General features: G+C 38.0%; 1 protein-coding gene across 1 annotated transcript in view; it reads right to left on the reverse strand.

The window, feature by feature from the left end:
- LOC139751146 (uncharacterized) overlaps nt 1-21,952 on the reverse strand; it is a 202,396-nt gene that overhangs the window by 134,340 nt on the left and 46,104 nt on the right. The window contains exons 20-27 of the mRNA XM_071666245.1: nt 19,882-19,991; nt 17,548-17,710; nt 15,365-15,504; nt 9,600-9,761; nt 6,881-7,067; nt 6,290-6,459; nt 3,801-4,012; nt 3,375-3,619 (exon numbers count right to left, since the gene is read on the reverse strand). Coding sequence (XP_071522346.1) covers nt 3,375-3,619; nt 3,801-4,012; nt 6,290-6,459; nt 6,881-7,067; nt 9,600-9,761; nt 15,365-15,504; nt 17,548-17,710; nt 19,882-19,991 — 1,389 coding nt within the window. The remainder of the gene's footprint in view (nt 1-3,374; nt 3,620-3,800; nt 4,013-6,289; nt 6,460-6,880; nt 7,068-9,599; nt 9,762-15,364; nt 15,505-17,547; nt 17,711-19,881; nt 19,992-21,952) is intronic.

Below are 21,952 nucleotides of genomic sequence, written 5' to 3' on the forward strand. Positions count from 1 at the left end.
AACAAGTGACTACATCTCCCAGTTACTCACCTCTGGTCCTCCTCTCTCTGCAATTTTGGTGAAACTTTTCTTAACACCCTTAACATCTCCAAAGCATATGAAAAGGTATGGCATGAGTCTTTGCTATCTGAACTTCCTTCCTTTGGTCTTTCTATTTCTCTCTTTTCCCTAATGCATAATCCTCTCTGGCTGATCCTCTGCTGTAGCTGCTAAAGGAGAAACTTCTCCCTTTTATCCTATCAACAATGGTGTCCTTCAGGGTTCTGTCTAATCACACACTTTCTTCGCTCCATTAAGGATCTTGCATCAACCTCTAACCCTGTTCATTCTTATGCTGATGATTCCATTTTACACAAATAAACACTTTCCCTCCTTGCTTCATTCTAATTTTCATACAAAGCATAACCTCCACATTCAATTTAGACCTATGTAGCACCTTGGAATGGGGAAGCAGTAACCTGGTTAAATTTGAAGGTGCCAAGACACAACTTAGTCCCTATACAGATCTCTTTCTAAACAACTCTTATTTTTCTCTGTTCAGCTTCAGATCACCACTATTCAACCTTATTATAACATAAACATGTTAGGCATAACCATATCCTCCATTCTATTAAGGAAAACCAACATAATCATCATTACAAAGTCTGCTTCCTAAAAGCTGGAGGTACTATACAGGTGCTGTCATTATTTTTCTTGTGAGCACCTGTCTCATATCTATAGAGGTCTTATTTCCCCTAAAACTGTATGGAGTGCTGTTCACATATCTGTGGTTGAGCAGTTCTCTGTTTACCTCCCTATTAGTGAGAATAGAATCAAAGGGTAATGAAAGGGTAAGAAAGATGTTTCACCCACCCTGAGGAATTTTAGCAACACTTGATGATACAGCACTGGTGGCTGATTCAAGTGAGAAACTACAGAGGTTGGTGATTGAGTTTGGAGAGGTGTGTGAGGGGCAAGAGCTGAGCGTGGGTGTGAGTGGGAGCAGGGTTATTAGGTTCAGCAGGGTTGAAGGGTAAGTTAATTGGGATGCAAATTTGATTGGAGAAAGGTTGGAGGAAGCACAGTGTTTTACATATTTGGGAGTGGACTTGGCAGTGAATGGAACCATGGAAACAGAAGTGAGTCACAGGGTGGGGGAGGGGTTGAAGGTTTGGAGAGTGAGAAAGAATGTGTGGAAGGAGAGTACGTTAGCTCACGGAGCAAAGGTGAGTATGTTTGAGGGAATGGTGTTTCCAACAATGTTGTGTGGTTGTGAGGTATGGGGTTGTGTGAGGGAGCGTGGATGTGTTGAAGGTGGGGTGTTTGAGGACAGTGTGTGGTGTGGGGTGGTTTGATTGAGTGGGTGGTGAAGGGGTGAAAGAGATGTGTGGTAGTGGCGGAAAGTGTGGGTGAGAATGCAGAAAAGGGTGTGTTGAAATGGTATGGACATATGGAGAGGACATACGGAGAGAATGAGTGAGGAAAGGCTGACAAAGAGAATATATGCATCAGAGGTGGAGGGAACAAGGAGAAGTGGGAGACCAAACTGGAGGTGGAAGGATGGAGTGAAATAGATTTTGAGCGATTGGGGCCTGAACATACAGGAGGGTGAGAGGTGTGCAAGGAATAGAGTGAATTGGAACAATGTGGTATACAGCGGTTGACATGCTGTCAATGGATTGAACCAGGGCATGTGAAACGTCTGGGATAAACCATGGAAAGTTTTGTGGGGCCCGGATGTGGAAAGGGAGCTGTGGTTTTGGTGCATTACACATGACAGCTAGAGACTGAGTGTGAATGAATGTGGCCTTTGTTGTATTTCCTAGTGGTACCTTGCACGCATGCTGGGGGAGGGGGGGTGTCATTTCATGTGTGGCAGGGTGGCGGCAGGAATGGATGAAGGCAGCATGTATGAATATATACATATGTATAAATGTATATATCTGTGTATGTATATGTATGTATACATTGAAATGTATATGTATGTATAAGTGCGTGTCTGGGTTAGACCAAGTGCGTGGGTGGGTTAGACCATTCTTTTGTCTGTTTCCTTGCACTACCTTGCTAATGCCGGAGACAGCGTCAAAGTATAATAAATGAATAAATAAATAAATAACATAGTATAATTATATAATTATATAATTATATCCCTGGGGATAGGGAAGCAAGAATACTTCCCACGTATTCCCTGCGTGTCGTAGAAGGCGACTAAAAGGGGAGGGAGCGGGGGGCTGGAAATCCTCCCCTCTCGTTTTTTTTTTTTTAATTTTCCAAAAGAAGGAACAGAGAATTGGGCCAGGTGAGGGTAGTCCCTCAAAGGCTCAGTCCTCTGTTCTTAACGCTACCTCGCTAATGCGGGAAATGGCGAATAGTTTGAAAGAAAAGAAAATTATATAAACTATATAATACATTATCCCTGAGGAATAAGGGAGAACGAATACTTCCCACATATTCCCTGCGTGTTGCAGAAGGCGACTAAAAGGGGAGGGAGCAGGGGGCTGGAAATCCTCCCTTCTCGTTTTAAATTTTCCAAAAGAAGGAACAGAGAAGGGGGCCAAGTGAGGATATTCCCTCTAAGGCTCAGTTCTCTGTTCTTAACACTGTCTCACTAATGTGGGAAATGGCAAATATGTATGAAAGTAAGAAAGAAAAGATATAATACATAATATCATAGCAACAAAGAGCCATTTAAACAATGAGAGCCATTAACCAAGAGTGTTCAAAATATCTAAATACTAACAATGATTCTTACACACTTATATTTCAGCATGCTACCATCACTTAACACCAATGCATACCTAGTGGCACTGCATCTTCCTTCACATTGATTTTTTTCTGCTCTACTTGAAGACTGATGCTTCTTCTATTATCACATTAATAATCAATATTCATGGTATATTGATATATCTAAGTATGATAGTTGGCTGTTATTTTCACCTACACCACAAAATATCTTTTTTTACACGTTATAGCAGAATGGGGGCATGCATCAGACATCATACATCCTCACAGCATGGTTTTCTCTGGGCAACAGAGCCTTGTGGATATTTCTGTAGGCTAGTTAGAGTTGCAGGTAATGTATAGCACCTATAAATACTTCTAGTGAGTAAAGGAACCACTGGTTCTTTCAAATATGAGAGAAAATTCAAAACATACAGAGCAAATAGTTAGTGCTCTACCAAAATTCAAACACAGTACAGAATTAAGACTGGAAGCATTAAAAAGAGAAAGATGGAGTTACTAGATGCATACTTTCTCTTAACTCACTTAAAAATATCCTTAAATTGCATTAGCAAAGTTATGAATTCAAGTTCATATCATTCTGAACTACATATTTTCAAATCTTTTTTAAATAAAAAAACTGCAAAAAAGGTAATGTGTTAACTCTAACTTACTCTTAATTTCTCTGTTGAAGGGAATTACAAACAATGAAAAGCTGAAGTCAGTCTTGTGTCTTTCTTTAGTAAATGATACCTCACACTCATACAGGTTTTTGGCCCAATTTTTGAAGAAGAGGTCCAATTCTCTTGAGTTCAATCCAGCTAATGAAGCTTCCAAGCCAAACACTACAAGGTCTCCCACCTCAACGCTGGCTTGGAGACTTAGATGTGTTAAGGTCCATTTAAATGATGTCTGGCCACTGAAATTTATTCTTTTATTACTTTTATGCTAGCAGGAATTTTCTTTGTCTAACAAAATGAAACTGAATTCAATATTACATAAACTTAAGATGTAGTTCAGGTTAGAGGAATATCTGACTAGGTGCTCAAAATTTTCTGTTAGAATAGAAGTTGAAAAAATTAATACCAATTATGACTTACAATATTCTCCATGTTTGAAGACCTTCATGCACAAGAATGTTATAGGAAAATTCAAAAACAGTCTCATCATTCACATTCCTCTTGAAATATCTAGAGGATGTAGTGTAAATTCTTCCAGAAGGCATTATAGTGGTGCTCTGACCAATCACATCACCTTCCTGACGCTGCTCAAGTGTGTCAACATAACTGAAATTCCACTTCGGAAGGGTGATCTGTAATGGAAACAGAAAAAAAGCCCAAGCAATAAGAGCATTCTTTAGTGCAAGAGCTGATTCCAACACAGTTGCTTAAGCAGTCTCCAGCTTACTAAATGGCTTTTATATTTTCACGGAGAAACATCATTCTGAAACAGGATCAGCAAGAACTTAAAGCAATGGCTTTTAGAGAGAGGCAGAGGAGGATGCATTACAAAGGTAAATATACCAAGGGAATGAATCATTGAATAAATTTTTCAGAAATGACAGTTTGACTAGAGGAAATGGATTAGCTGTTGAGAGATTCAAGAGAGCTTTAAGTGAGAGTATACTTTCTTCTCCATGAAGGTGAATCGAGCTAAGAAAACATTAAGATGGAACCTTCAGATGAAAATCTACATGGAATATGAGAACAAAAGAAAGAGAAATGGAAAGGCAAAAGGAAGGCCTTCTACATGGGAGTAAAAAGCTTTTCACGAATGCAAAAGTTATTTTCTTCCTCACTAATTTGGCAAGTGACCAAGGAAATTAGTTCATATCAATCGGAGCTCTCAAACTTATGAAGAGGTGATATTTGGTGGTTAAGGATGAGATGCCACTTAAAATCTCCCCATTCTAGAAATAGTTAAATATACTGTTGGGAAAAACCCTGAAATCCCAGCAAGGGGAAAGTGAGAAAACAGTCAAAGGAACTTCTCTGAAGTAAAAAGTTGTTAGGAACTTTGCATCTTTCTAAATCCTTGAAAAAATGCAGGTAGGTTAAACCTTAGTGCTTTTGAAGACTATGAAAAGCTTTCCACTGCATTCAGATTTATAAAAAAAAAATGAAAACTAAATTTTTCCAAACAAATAATCTGAGATGGTTTGCTTCCTTGAATCCATGAAATGAATCTCTTCTGAAGTATCAACAAAAGTTTACTTTAACAAAGGGAGTGAGAGTGATGTACAGGAGGACAACATACACGATCTCTGAAGCTTACTTCAGAGGGAAGGAATACCATTAATCATTCAAGAGCAAGAGCAAGGTCAAGGAACATTCAACATGAAGCTCATGGATGGTTCACAGTGAGAGAACTGGTTCTACAGTAACAGTGGGAATACAGTGGACTGTATCATAGGGATTGAGAAGAAAAAAGGTACCTCTCAGGAAGGATAAACTCCTATTTGAGGGTCTCAAAGATATATTCACTTCCCTTGCTTTAAAAAATATAAATATCACTGTCAACAAATTCACTTATAAGTTCATTTCCTGCTAACGAAAATTTGATATTCACACAGTGGGGTTTGCACTTGAACAGTTAAGCATTAGTTTCTGTGCATCATTCATTTTGTATCATGAGTATTGCAAACAACTCATAAGAAGTGTGACCTACCAGTTCATATGTTTAACTTACTGTATGAGGTCATTCTCTGCTCTACAATCAAATCAACAGCAATGATAACAAAATTAAAAGCTCTGTGAATCAGTCAAATTCACTTTCAGCTACATTGAACCCAAAATTACATTAAAATTATCATCATGAATTTATAAATGAAAGAGTACAAAAGTAATTTCTTACAATAGTACCTTGGTGAAGACAAAATCTTTGCAACTCACAAGAAGAATGAAAGAACATTCTAAGCTTTCATCTGTTTTCAAGACCTCAGCTAGGGGAATGACGCAGGAACCTTACGAAGAATTACGTCAAAAGATATAAATGAGGAACAAGGCTCTTTACTGAGACAGTCCAGAAAAGGACAACTATGAAGATACCTGAGCAAAGAGGGCTGAGCTACACTGAGAGGCTGATGAGTACAAATGTGTCCACCATAGAGGCAAGAAGAGAAAGGAATGACCTGGTAACAGCTTTCACACTTCTGAATCAACTGGATGATTTGACTGCAAACATCACTAGATGCAAAGACAGAGTAACCTGAGGTTATAACAAGAGGCTAGGCAAAATGCTTATCAGAAAGAATAAGAAGTACTCTTTTAGTGTAAGGGTGACTGGTGATTGATACAAATTAAATAATGAAACTGTAAAGGCCATTAGTGCACTGTTGTGTATTAAGCCAAAAGAAGGTAATGAAAGTTCAAGAATTGGTTCTCTATGAGTTCAGAACTCTCTCCCCATACAACGAAAAAGGTAACGAGAAATTATCATACAATTCTTATGTAACACTCCATTACACGTTATGATATGATTGTCATCTTTCTCACATATCTCAAAACTACTTTTACAGTGCATAAAACCAGATATATTCATGATAATCAAAACAAAAGTGAGTTTTGTTGTACTTGTATAATATTCATACCTCAATATCTGTATGGTACTTAAAGAGATCTTCTGACTGGTCATAGATATTGGCCATAATTCTATAAGATTCACCACCAATCTTTGCAAGAAGAAGGTTTTCTAGGGAGTTATCTGTAAGCTCTAATTCATGATCAACATTCCATTCCCAGTCTGCAGCAGGAAACATAACTGGAATAAAAAAGTATTAATAATATCAACAATAACAACAGGTCAGTCTCAGTTCATGTATCATTCTACACCTATAAAACTGTAAATAAGCCAAGGATTTCCTTTTTATGTCTAAAATGTTTATGTTTAAAGTGCTAAACTTAACATAGAGAGGAAAAGAGGTATAATGACTGGTTACACATTATGTTTGCTTTTATTTGCATTCATATAAGATTTTCTTTTCCTATACACTCTAAAATATTCTCAATCCTTGAAAATAACTCTTCTACCAGTTAAGCTAATTCTAATGTAACATATCCATGCAGCAACATCCTAGACTTACAATCATCTTGGGGAAAATTGACCTGGCAATTCAACTACAATCTAGTGGGAAAAAATTAAAAACTATATCATACAACAGTTTCACTCTGTGCATACTCACTCTGAAGCTTATTGACCAGTTTCAAAGCCAGTCCTCCATTGGATGTAGAATAATGAAATGAGTGGTCTCTATTAAGTGGAACAACTGCATTTTCATTTCTAGCAATCCTCCAAGACGTGGAATGGATAACTTGAAATTCTCGAGGAGTGTCCTCAGGTCCTACCACCAATGTAAGGTTATTTCTAATCTGAAATACATGCATTTCTTTCTATACTGCACATTACATCACTCAATATTCTTGGAAAAGAATAAAGACAAAACCCTTTTTGACATATATCTACAATCATATGTTGTAATTAGAATTCAAACTACAGAGATGCCCTGAATGGCCATTCCATCTTTATTGTAACAGAAATTGTTTGAATTTCATGTCACATGCACTCAAGTGATGGAATATATATCATATCAATTACTTTTATTTTTTCATCACTAATGAAGATATATTTCTCTTTCAATCCTTCATTCACTTGTGGGATTCCATTCACTGGTTTCCACCTTACGGCCAGTGGAGTTGGAGGGAAGAACTATCACTGAAGGCAGCTAACAAAGAAAACATCTCCCCCTACTTCAAATAAGGCACCTTTCCTTTGGAATTACCCCCTTTAGCTAGAAATCTATATAGTAACACTGGGCTTATCTATCTAACTAATCTTTTTGACTATCTATCGACATTATTCCCAATTTCATGGCGTGGGTCAGCTATATCAGTCTCTGAACTCATCCATACATATCCTCAACCCATATCCAGTGCATTAAAATGAAATATGATCTTGTGCACTTACAAAATTGCTTTTTACTTGTTCACTCATACTAGGTTGAGTTATAAAGTGCGACTATCATCTCCATTAACATTATCTCCATCCACAATCTAATTGCAAATAATTTCCCTAGCATCTAGCAAAGAAACATAGCGACAGCTCTGGCCTTATATGTTAGATCAGGGTCACAGGCTGTGCATTGATAACCCAGGCACAGAATCTTGTTCCTCACTTAGGTTAATTCATGTAAAAACCTGCACTGTTAACGTCCCCCTCATGAGCTCTTGAAAAATACACAAAAGCTTGAGAATGCAACAGAATACTATCAAAAACAGATCATTGGATCCTTCTGAGGTTGTTTGTGATGCTGGAGGAGATTTGAAACTAAGAGATTTGAGTGGTAAGTGGAGGAAAGCAAAATTATTAGGGCAGAAATATTTGTAAATATAAGCAACTCAGGAGATACAAATAATGTCAATCTTGGACATGAGGTAAAGTAATTGTCAAGTCTGTTCCTGAAAATATATATGGTGCTGTCTTCAACTACCTGATTTGGTAAATCATTCTACATGTTACCAGTCCTCTCAAAGAAAATGTACTTCACCTCATTTGAGGCAAATAATGACTGTTCACAAGTCTATAGTCATTAGTATATGTAAAATACATTAAGCATTCAAAAGCTTCTTTGACCAGAATTATCAATGCTCTTGATAATTCTAAAGACTTGTATCAAATCAACTCTTCATCTTCTCTTTTCAGACCTAAACATATCTAAATCATCTATCTGAATCATAGAAAATTTGTTTATTAGTCCAGGAATCTTCTTGGATGCTTGTCGTTGTACTCCCTCCACTCTGTCTATGCCTCTTTTCAAGTATTATGACCAAAACTGAATATAAAATTCAAATGTAGAGACACAGCAGTCAACAATAAAGAGTGAAGATCAGTTTCTTAACTTATATTCAAATGCTTAACTATGAATCTTAGAAATTTGTTTGGATTTTTGCTGCTTCTATGCAATGCCTACTTAGCTTTACGCCAAACAGGATTATTATGCCAGTCTTTTCCTTCATCTACCTTTTATAATTCTACAGAATTCATACTAGTGCCTGCTTTCTATTTATACTATTGATCTGTAAGACTCTGCACTTATTGATATTGAAATTCATTTGTCATGCATGAGCTCAGCCCATTAGTTTGCCTATGTCAGTCTGGAGCTATAAAAATTCAATTTCTGTGGTACAGCTAAAACAGAACATTACTTCACAGATTATTGCCTGCAAATGTTTGTAACTTACAACTAAGCCCATTATCAATGTCATTTACCTTCCTTATCACCCTAACTATTAACTGATGAAACAGCCATGGTGACATTACATATCCTTGCTGCAAACACGCATTCATCTGGAACCATTCACTCTCCTCTAAGCCTTTAAGAAATTATCATGAATTAAGAATCTGTGAAAGAGAGATGCTTGTAAATTAATATAACCTATACAATTAAACAATTAAAAGGAAAAAGGAATTAAAAAATTGTAACCTTTCCTTTGCCAACCTTTAACCCTCTCTTCAAAATAATCTTTGAACAACACTGACCATCTAATTTACAAGTGCAATTCAATATGCCATCCAATGCTTGTGGAATTTAATATAATACAGCCTTCCATATCCATATTATAAAAACATCTTTATTCAGATATCATTAACCTTTAATCTTTAATTCCTCATACTTTCTGAATATGTATAGCCTTTTATCTACAATATCTACTCTTTTGATATAGATTTAATGCATATTTTCTTATATGCTATCATCATGCTACACAAAAGATTATTGATTTTGTGTAGATAATCAGCCTAACTTACCTTTTCATTAACCAGAAACTTCATGGAAAAACTGACAATCACAAGTATTACAAAAACTTTCACGAAATATGAATTCTTTGGTAAGCCCTTAACTGTACCTCAGAAGCATGCAACCGTGTGTTGAAGAGAAGTCTGAAGTCAAGTTGTGGGTGGTTGGGCAGCAGCATCTGGAAGTTGACTTTGAAGCGTTGGTCATTCTTGCTCAAGCCCAGATCAGTGACACTTCCATCCAACATTACAACTTGGCCATCCCATGTTACCTGAATGGTGAAGCATATCACACATCTTAAATATCTAGATTCTTCTTGGTTTGCTTGATTTTAGACTGACTCTGTGGCATTTCCATAAACAAAATTTGTGCAATAAAGGTTTTAGAAATACAAACAAGTTTTAAACATACGGCATCAATCCATTCAAAGCTGCTAGGACTTTGACGCCCTGGTAATTCTTTTGCTGTTTATTGCAGCTGGCATTTATATGATCAAAACTCTTGAAAAGGCCATCACTGCCTCAAGGCAAAATATACAGCTATCAAAGTTTGTCATGGCATCCCATGCACTGTTACCAGGCGCTACATTCTAAATTTTTTCGTACACTGTAATGTGGGGTTTCCAAGAAAGAGTGGATATTAAAGTAATACAAAGTACGTTCACTGAGTCAAGAGGTGGAATGACAGAACCTTCTACGGGGAGAAAAGAGTTATGAGGAGTTTTTGATAGAGAAGGGTAGATACTGGGTCTTAGAGGCATGAAACTTAACAAGATTTTGTGTACCCCACTGAGATATCCTATCCAAATCTAAGTTTATTGAGGAATCTGTGTCAAGATGAGATGCAGATCGAGTGAGAGAAGAGGGAGCAGAATTGAAGGATGTGAATGAATGCAGTGTTGAGTCAGCAGCATATGAGTGCATTGGATTATTCGTGGAAGAAAAAATTGTTGAGAAAAAGGAGAAAAAGTGTAGGGGGAAGGACAGAACCTTAAGGGACACTGCTGTTGATGGAGAAAAGGGTGAGGCTGATCCATCAATAACAACAGAAACAGATCAAGCAGAGAGGAAGCTAGACATGAAGGAACAAAGTGAGGTGGGAAGCCAAAAGAGGGGAGCTTAGAGATGAGACCCTGATGCCACACCCTGTCAAAAGCCATGGATAAGTCAGGGGCAACTACACATGACTCCTCAAAATCTTTCAGGGATGATGACCAGACATAAGTAAGATATGAAAGGATATTACTAGTGGATCTCACCTTACGGAAGTCATACTGATGATCAGAAAGAATGTGATTTTTGAGGTGTTTAGTAATATGGAAGTTGAGGAGGGATTCAAAGATTTTAAAAATGGTAGATATCAAAGCAACAGGATGATAGTCAGAGGGGTCAGAACGGTCATCCTTCTTGGGGAAGGTATGTATCAATGCATGCTTCCAAGGAGAAGAAACAGACAAGCAAGAAAGGGGCAAGTTCAGAGGAACACTCTTTCAGAACATAGAAATGGATGCCATCATGACCATAAGTCTTGCCTGAGTCCAGAGAAAGAAGTGCTTTTTGGACAGTCCAAAAAGATTACAGGAAGGGGCATAGGGTTAGTAAGAGGAACATCAGTGGGTGAAGGAATGTGAGTCATCCAAGGTAGAGTCAGAAGAGAAACAGGAAGGAAAGAAAGATGCTTTGTCTACAGGAGAGACAGCTATAGTACCATCAGAAAAGAAACCCTCCCCTTGTTCTTCAGTTTCTAAAAATGGGAAACAGAAGGAGTAAAGCAGGGAGTGCTTATCCTTCTCAAAGGCTCAGCCTGGGGCATCTGAATATGTGTGGATGTAACGAAGATGAAAAGAGAGGAGAGATAGGTAGAATGTTTGAGGAAAGAAACCTAGATATTCTGGCTCTGAGTGAAACAGAGCTCAAGGGCAAAGGGGAAGAATGGTTAGGAAACATCTTGGGGTTAAAGTCAGGGATTAGTGAGAGGACAAGAGCTAAGGAAGGAATAGCACTACTCCTGAAGCAAAAGTTGTGGGAGTGTGTGATAGAGTGTAAGCAAGTATATTCTAGATTGATATGGGTGAAACTGAAAGTTGATGGGTGATTATTGGTGCTTACACACCTGGTCATGAGAAGAAAGATCATGAGAGGCAAGTATTTTGAGAGCAGCTGAGTGAGTGTACCAGCAGTTTTGGTGCATGAGACCAGGTATTAGTGATGGGCGATTTGAATGAGAAGGTGAGTAATATGGCAAGTTTTGAGACTATACTTGGTATGCATGGGGCATTCAGTGTCATGAATCAAAATAGTGAAGACCTTGTGGGTTGGTGTGCTGAAGAAAAGTTTGGTGAGTGGGAATACCTGGTTGAAAAAGAGAGATATATGCAATTATACTATGTGAGTAAGAGAGATAGTCAACGGGCAGTATCTGATCACGTATTAACTGATGGGCATGTAAAAGAGAGACTTTTGGATCTAAATGTGCTGAGAGGGGCAGCTGGAGGGATGTATGATTACTATCTTGTGGAGGCAAAGGTGAAGATTTGTAGAGGTTTCCAAAAAATATGAAAGAATGTGGGGGAGAAGAGAGTGGTGAGAGTAAGTAAGCTTGGAAAGGAGACTTGTGTGAAAAAAAAAAAAAAACAGGAGGGATTGAGTGTAGAAGAGCAATAGGTGAGAGCAAATGAAGTGAAGGAAGTGGGTGAGGAATGGGATGTATTTTGGGAAGCAGGGATGGCACGTGCAAGAGATGCAGGTGGCACGAGGAAGGAGGGAGGTGGGCAGATTAGGATGGTAGTGAGTGGTGGGATGAAGAAGTAAAGTTGCTAGTGAAAGAGAAAAGAGAGGCATTTGGACAATACTTACAACGAATGACTGGGAGACGTATAAGAGAAAGTGGCAAGAGGTCAAGAGGAAGGTGCAGGTGTTGAAAAAGAGGGCAAATGAGAGCTGGGGTGAAAGAGTATCATTAAACTTTAGGGAAAATAAAAATATGTTTTGGAAGGAGGTAAAAAATGGGCAAAAGACAAGAAAACAAATGGGAACACTGGTGAATGGGGGCAAGAGAAGAAGTGATAACAAGAAGTGACTGAGAGAAGATATGGAGTATTTTGAAGGACTGTCGAATGTATCTGATGATATAGTGGCAGATGTAGAGTGTCTCAGTCGGGGTGGTGTGCAAAGTGAGAGTCAGGAAGGGTTGTTTTGTAAAGAAAGAAAAGGTGGTGAAAGCCTTGTGGAAGACGAAATTTTGCAAGGAGGTGGGTTCAGATGGTACTGCAATTGAATTCATTAAGAAAAGGGGTGACTGTGTTGTTGATTGGTTGGTAAGGATATTCAATGTATATATGGGTCATGGTGAAATGCCTGAGGATTGGCAGAATGCATATATAGTGCCACTGTAGAAAGGCAATGGGGATAAAGAAGAGTGCTCAAACCACAGAGCTATAAGTACACTGAGTATACCTAGAAAAATGTTTTTTTTTTTTTTTTTTTTTTTTGCTTTGTCGCTGTCCCTCGCGTTTGCGAGGTAGCACAAGGAAACAGACGAAAGAAATGGCCCAACCCACCCCCATACACATGTATATACATACGTCCACACACGCAAATATACATACCTACACAGCTTTCCATGGTTTACCCCAGACGCCTCACATGCCCTGATTCAATCCGCTGACAGCACGTCAACCCCGGTATACCACATCGCTCTAATTCACTCTATTCCTTGCCCTCCTTTCACCCTCCTGCATGTTCAGGCCCCGATCACACAAAATCTTTTTCACTCCATCTTTCCACCTCCAATTTGGTCTCCCTCTTCTCCTCGTTCCCTCCACCTCCGACACATATATCCTCTTGGTCAATCTTTCCTCACTCATTCTCTCCATGTGCCCAAACCATTTCAAAACACCCTCTTCTGCTTTCTCAACCACGCTCTTTTTATTTCCACACATCTCTCTTACCCTTACGTTACTTACTCGATCAAACCACCTCACACCACACATTGTCCTCAAACATCTCATTTCCAGCACATCCATCCTCCTGCGCACAACTCTATCCATAGCCCACGCCTCGCAACCATACAACATTGTTGGAACCACTATTCCTTCAAACATACCCATTTTTGCTTTCCGAGATAATGTTCTCGACTTCCACACATTCTTCAAGGCTCCCAGGATTTTCGCCCCCTCCCCCACCCTATGATCCACTTCCGCTTCCATGGTTCCATTCGCTGCCAGATCCACTCCCAGATATCTAAAACACTTTACTTCCCCCAGTTTTTCTCCATTCAAACTTACCTCCCAATTTACTTGACCCTCAACCCTACTGTACCTAATAACCTTGCTCTTATTCACATTTACTCTTAACTTTCTTCTTTCACACACTTTACCAAACTCAGTCACCAGCTTCTGCAGTTTCTCACATGAATCCGCCACCAGCGCTGTATCATCAGCGAACAACAACTGACTCACTTCCCAAGCTCTCTCATCCCCAACAGACTTCATACTTGTCCCTCTTTCCAAAACTCTTGCATTTACCTCCCTAACAACCCCATCCATAAACAAATTAAACAACCATGGAGACATCACACACCCCTGCCGCAAACCTACATTCACTGAGAACCAATCACTTTCCTCTCTTCCTACACGTACACATGCCTTACATCCTCAATAAAAACTTTTCACTGCTTCTAACAACTTGCCTCCCACACCATATATTCTTAATGCCTTCCACAGAGCATCTCTATCAACTCTATCATAAGCCTTCTCCAGATCCATAAATGCTACATACAAATCCATTTGCTTTTCTAAGTATTTCTCACATAAATTCTTCAAAGCAAACACCTGATCCACACATCCTCTACCACTTCTGAAACCACACTGCTCTTCCCCAATCTGATGCTCTGTACATGCCTTCACCCTCTCAATCAATACCCTCCCATATAATTTACCAGGAATACTCAACAAACTTATACCTCTGTAATTTGAGCACTCACTCTTATCCCCTTTACCTTTGTACAATGGCACTATGCACGCATTCCGCCAATCCTCAGGCACCTCACCATGAGTCATACATACATTAAATAACCTTACCAACCAGTCAATAATACAGTCACCCCCTTTTTTAATAAAGTCCACTGTAATACCATCCAAACCTGCTGCCTTCCCGGCTTTCATCTTCCGCAAAGCTTTTACTACCTCTTCTCTCTTTACCAAATAATTTTCCCTAACCCTCTCACTTTGCACACCAACTCGACCAAAACACCCTATATCTGCCACTCTATCATCAAACACATTCAACAAACCTTCAAAATACTCACTTCATCTCCTTCTCACATCACCACTACTTGTTATCACCTCCCCATTTGCGGCTTTCACTGAAGTTCCCATTTGCTCCCTTGTCTTACGCACTTTATTTAAGTATAATGAATAAATAAATATGTATATAAGTGTGTATATGAGTGGATGGGTCTTTCTTTGTCTGTTTCCTGGTGCTACCTCGCTAAAGCAGGAAGCGGTGACCAACCATAATAAATGAATAAAATAAATAAATAAACAAATAAATAAATAAAAAAGACTGAGAATAACATAAATATTAATAAAAAATGCAAGTTCCTCATTAAAGCTGATTTGCTTCAATTCTATTTACCTATCTAGCTACTTACTCATGCTTTTCTTTAACTAAACAACTGAGCTTAATGCTCTATCTACACCCACTTGTACTTAATTCTTAGGCTAAGGGCCAAAAATACAAGAAGAGTACAAATGTCAGAATTATCTTAAACATTTGAGGTTGGTTTGTGTATATAACTAGATAGTGATGGCCTTAATGACTCTGGCAGCTGATATCTCTAAAGCCCAAACAATCAACCAACATTTATTCTTACCTGTACTTTGCCCTCAACAGCATCATCTTTCAGAGAAAATGCAGCTTCCAGCCCAAGTGCAAAGTTGGGTGTTGAAATGTGGATATTCTTAAGGGTGATGACCTTGTCTGCATCTGGTATATGCCTGACTTCAGCAGTACCTAGGAAATGGGGAAAAAAATATTATGTGCAGAAATGAAAATATTTACATGGTAAAGAGTACAAGATATCAATTGGTGGGCACATGACAAAATATTACTTGAGACGTGAAAGAAAACATAACACTCAATAGATAGGTGGTACAAATCATCTGGCAGTTAATGAAGGCAGAAAAAGAGAAATTTTTGTTAAGTAAAAGTGACTTCAGAGAAAAAGATTAAGGATTTTCTACTGAAATCAATCAAAGATTAAATGTAGATTTTCCTTCAAAACTGTTAATCTTGTTCTGACTATAGCTCTAAAGGGTACAGGAAGTCAAGAAAAATGGAGGTGGAGAGAGCATATCAAATGAGGATACCAACATCCCATCCCACATCCAATGGAGCTATTGGTAAAGTTATGTATGACTAAGTGAAATCAATGGCGACCAATTTTGCAGATGGGCTAAATCATTTACACAGGTTGCTTACTCGTATTTCAACATCAAAGTTTCCTATCCTGATTATAGATATGTAATCATAAACAGGTAATTATATCAAATGGCTTAAGCAAAAAAATCCAAACTGCAACCTCATTAGGCATCTATTCTGAAAAGCAAAGGAAAAATCATAAAGAATCATGATCATTCAAACAAGTGTGTACATAAAAATCATACTTGAAAAAAAAATGGAGTTACTATACCTGTGCAAAAATCTTTAAAATTAGGTACATTTCAATGAAGGCATGAGAAACATATCACAGAACACTGAGTTCTACATATAAACAGCCATTAGTAATTTGTTAAACATGTATGAATATATTATAGGCATCTTTCCTTCATGTTCATTACTGTACTTGAATGAGATATTATCTTTGCCAATGAAAAAAGAAAAACTACTTGCATAATATCAGTACATCAATATCCTACAAATTCACATTTCAAGATGATGTGAACATGGGTTGAGTTCGGCAGTTTTTCTAAGTTCCAATATATTCAACTAAGGAAACATGACCTGATTAAATCAATATATCATTTAGTTAGGATGTTTATCTTTCACTTCCAAATCTAACTCTAAAAGTCCCACTCACTTCCTGAGCCTAACCTAGGATGCCATATATTCTAGGTTCCACCATATCTTATCTGAATATCAAGGACCTAACTTACGTAATTAGATTGTCGATGGTCTACCATATTTGATCTAGGAAATAAGAACCTAAGCTTGGTTAGGTCAGTTTGTTTTCATTATTCATAATCATGCCAATAATCACATATGCTCACTTCTATATCTATTGCTACAATTAAAAAAATTCTTGTGTTATTCAACCACATGACCATGTTATCTACATTTCTTGGGTTAATGTTAATAAGAATACTGCAGTACCAAAAACTAATACCAAAACAGACAGAAAACTGAAAACAAGCAAAACAAAAATTCTGGATAAGGTAAAATGCCTTTTTGTAGTAAATTACTGGTCTGACAGGAAATGGGGCTACAGTCATATCCAAAGATCACAACCTCATAGGAAATCAAAGTCTAAAATATGTATGGAAATAAAATACAGCCTTAATACAACTCAACTAGAACTGAACAGAACAAAACACAAAGACAAGGAAAACACGAGGAAATGTCCCTATAATAAACATGGACAGCATAGGTAGTCCATATACAACAATATTATTTACTGTTCCTGTCAACAATTGAGTCTTACAAAAATAGAAAAGTCAAAAGCAAAAGACACTAGCCTATCTATCGTCTTCAACTTAAATGATGACACTAGCCTGAAGACATTTGAATGAAATTACAGTAACTATTCAGCTATCTCCATGGTTAACTTAAAGCTTGAGATTCTCAATATGGTAATGAGGGATCAGTAAACACTGGGTTACACATGGTGATCTTGCTTTTAGGGGTAAATGGTGGGTAAACAAAAAATATCACAAGAGATTTGTTTAAGTTTTATCCCAAAGGGTTCATGACTCTCATTTCTCTTGTTTGCTGGTTGAATCCTGTTAAGAAGAAATAAGTAACAAATGATTTCTAATGCAATGACTGGAGCATACTGACCTTTTACAGTGACATCAAGGTATGTCTTCAGAGTACCCTCAGTATAGAGGTCAACTGTAACACTACTAACTTTGTCTGACAGGTATCTTGCCATGTAACCCTCTAATAATGCATCTTCTTGTTGGTTTGGATATGCTACCACCAATCTTGGCTTCACACTCACCTAAAAACCACAAATGATGGCATCAACAAACTAAGTCCTCTCAAAAGCTACATGGAAAAATCTTGCTTATCAAATGCAATACTTGATGACTAAGTATTTCTCCTTCACACTTCCCAGTATTGATGTTTAACCCTTTCATTGTCAGCGCCATATTTGTCTACTTCACAGTTTTATATTAGTCCTCCTCTTACATTTCCTTTAATCCGGCACCTCAAACATAATACTACTTTTGTTAGCATGGTGAAAGAAAGTTGCCAGATAATGTGTCTTGGCCATATGAAAAAAAGATGAAAGACATAGGGGCTTATCTGTCATAGCAGGAAAGTAAACTCAAGTAGAGTTTACATGGAGTTTTTCATTGAAAACTTTATTAATTCTATTAAAAAATGATATCTACATGAATCAAGTAACATAACACTATGATATAATTTTTCTTATCATATAACACCGGGCCCCCTTCTGTGGGGCTCCTGCAACTCAAGGATATGCTGCATCCAGTAGAGGTAAAGATAATGGAATCCTTTGAAAAGATTAGTCCCTTGATGAGACTGTACATCCTTTCTTCCATGTGATGATACAACCTCATGAGAGTCCGACTTTTCACCTGAGGCATAGCTACATTCAGGTAGAGTCCAGTAATGTCAATACAAACAATGGAAAAAGCTAACACAAAAATCATTGTGCTGATGTGACACCTTGTGTTATAATGAAAAATGGGAGCAATTTAGGTGCCCACGCTATAATGAAATCAATATATCAAACCGCATTATATCATGACCCTACTAGATTACTGTATGTGGGAACCAAATGAAGACACAACAATTACTAATACTGTAAATTACTATAGGTTATCAAAATAACACCAGTATCATGTGGCACCTTCAGATACACAGAAGGATCATATGCTTTTAAGATAATACAAAACTACATACTGTCTGCCATGGCAGCAAATAGATGCATATCAACACATTCCACTTGCCATGGGAGGAAAGTCACTATACCAAAAGATCCTGACCAAACATTTTCCAAATCTAAATCATGCATATAGACAATACCTGACACAATCTAACTTACCATCATTATACTACATTCTGTCATATTGTAATTAAAATATTTCCTGAAGATTTACTGAAAAAGGTAGTGATGAAGGCTTGTGCTGCTGCTAGAGTGGTACAGGGAGAAGTGGAGCTTATTGAAAACTAAAAGGTGGTGCACAAGTCTTGTATAAGTCACCCTCTGAATTTTTTGATTCAGCAGCTGTTGCCATATCACAGGCAGTGCAGACAAAATTTAATGGATACTTACAAATAAAAGTAGGGGTATAGGTTTGAGATGCTGCTGGAGTGAGATGGGCTAGAATGTAGGCCACTAGGAGGTAGGTGGTAGAACATGATGTACAAGGTTTGTCTATGTCTCACCCTGAATAATCTGATTCAGCAAATGATGCCATATCACTGGTAATCTAGATAAAGCTTAATGGATACTTTGTGAAAAAAAGATGATGATAAGGACTTCATAGAGCAGGAAAAGGAGGAGTTAAGGTTATTTGAAGGCACAGGGAGGTGCATAGTTGGCTTGTCTATATTAAATCCAGATATCTGATTTAGCAACAGCTGCTAAAACTTAACTGATATTTACCAGGAAATCTCAAGACCCTTCATATCCATGATATAATTATAACAATAAAGACCATGAACACCTATTACTCAATTACCATGCACTCTCCCAACACAGATACACAAACATCACTAATTCTTATGACCTGTGGTCCCATCCAATCTGTTCATAAGAAGGACTACAGTCTCATCAAAAAATTTCCCACTCCAAAAGCATCCATCATTTCACCAAATTTCTCTAATGCCTTTATTACTACCAATGCTATCATATGATTTACATTCCACTTGTACATGTTCCATAGTTATTCAGTGTTACAATTGCAAGTGTCACATACTGAGTAAGCTCTCCTCTATCATTGAAAAAATTATGTTCCAGTTAATCAAAATAATTAACATATAGAGACTTCTTTCTATAATATTTGAGAATATCCCTTACCAGTGAGTACCATAGATGTTTGGGCTGACACAGTGAAATGGTCAATGTGCCACAAGCAAAATCTTGTATAGTCTTAAAAATATAATTTGAACATTCTTTATTGTTGCCTCAATACTTACATGACCACCATCAGTTACCATTAGTAGTTCAGCCTTGAAACCATACTCAGTCTTCCCAAAGCCAATGCGACCCTCAATGCGCTTCAAGTTGTGGTCATTCACTAGTGTTGCTGCAAGGTAAACTTTATGTAAAATCTCAAGATTCACTACGAAAAAAAGACAAGAAACTGTTGCAAACATCAACTGAACCATCTACAAGGCACCCCATTCCAAACAAACTAAAAACCTACTCCCTTGCTCCAAGACTCTACCATTTGCCCATCTAAGTAGCTCATCCATAGACAGATTAAACAACTATGGTGACATTACACATCCTAGTTGCAGTTCCATCTTAACCTGGGACCACTCATTTTCCTCTCTTTCTACTCCTCCCTGCTTCTTGTAACTTTCCTCTCCCACCATATATTTGTAACATCTTCAAGAATGTATCACTATCAACCCTATCTTATGCTTTCTCTACATCCAGAAATGCCCTCTCTTTCTCTAAACAGTTCTCACACAGAGTCTTCACAGCAAAAACCTGATCTGCACATCTTCTATTACTTTTCTAAAGCCATACTGTTCCTCTCCAATCTGATGTCTAGTGAATGTCACCACCCTCTAAGTCACCACTCTCCTATAGATCTTTCCAAGTATATTCAGCAAAAACTTATACCTGTGTAATGTGAACATTCACTTTGGTTCCCTTGCCTTTATGCAATGGAACTATACATGCATCCCATAAGTCCCCAGGCATCTCATCATGAAAATCTTTTTGAAATCTGAATCTTCACCATACACACAATGAAAATTCTAACAAACCAAACAACAACCGTGTCAACCCCAAATCTTGAAAAATTCAGCTGCAACCCCTTCCACACCAACCACTTTGCCACACTTCTTACAAAAGGCTTTCACCACACCTCTTTAAACCTAACTGCTTTCCATGACTCTTGCTTCACACATCCTCACCTCCCAAAAACACCTCATCTACTGCATTCAACCCCCTTTGAAATACTCAATCTCCTCTTTACCTCTTCTTTGCCTGTTGCTACTTCCTACATATGTTGCTACATATGTTTCCATATGCTCTACTCTTATTCTCACTTTATCAACTCTCTTCTACACCATTTTCTTTTTCTCCCTGAAGTTTGTTGATTCTTCCCCTGACTCTCATATACCCTTTTTTCAGTTCCTACACCCTCCTCTTGACCTGATGCTCCCTCATGTACACTTCCAATAACTCTCCTTCCTTGTAGATAACATCCAAACACCCTTCTCTTCTCTTTCACTAAAAATTCAATTTTCTCATCCCACCACTCATTACACTTCCTTATGCTCCTATCTCATTATCCACATACCACATGCTTCTCCCACATATTTAAGCAATGATTCCTATAAAACCTACCATTCCTTACCCATCTCTCACCTTCCTTGTAGATAACATCCAAACACCTTTCTCTTCTCTTTCACTAAAAACTTAATTTTCTCATCCCACCACTCTTTACACTTCCTCATGCTCCTATCTCATTATCCACATACTACATGCTTCTCATACATATCTAAGCACTGATTCCTATAACACCTACCATTCCTCACCCAAATCCCTAGTTACATTTACTCCCACCTTACTCTCCATACATATGCCTCCTTTCTCAAGCTCACTCACTTTTATCACCCTTTTCGCAACTATATCAATTTCTCTTCCACTAAACCCTCAACAAACTTTCACCCCTTCCTCTACCAAGCAGTGATCAGACATCCTACAAGCTGCCCACTTCCCACACTATCCAAAAGTCTCTCTTTAGCACATATATCAATTAGAACATAATCCAATAATGCCTGCTGACCCTGCTCACCCATGTACACTCTTTTTAATCCAGGTATTCCCTATCACAATTCCCTTTTCAGCACAACTGCACAAGCAGTTCACCATTATCTTTTACAATGGGTTCCACTTGCCTTCCAATCATACATTCAATGCCATATTACTCACTCTTGCATTCAAATCACCTACCACTATCAATCAATCTCTCACATACTGCTGACACACCCACTCTGATCCTCCCAAAACTCTCCCCTCTCTTCCTCA

Source organism: Panulirus ornatus, chromosome 11 (assembly GCF_036320965.1).
Source record: "Panulirus ornatus isolate Po-2019 chromosome 11, ASM3632096v1, whole genome shotgun sequence".
NCBI classification, from domain to species: domain Eukaryota; kingdom Metazoa; phylum Arthropoda; class Malacostraca; order Decapoda; family Palinuridae; genus Panulirus; species Panulirus ornatus.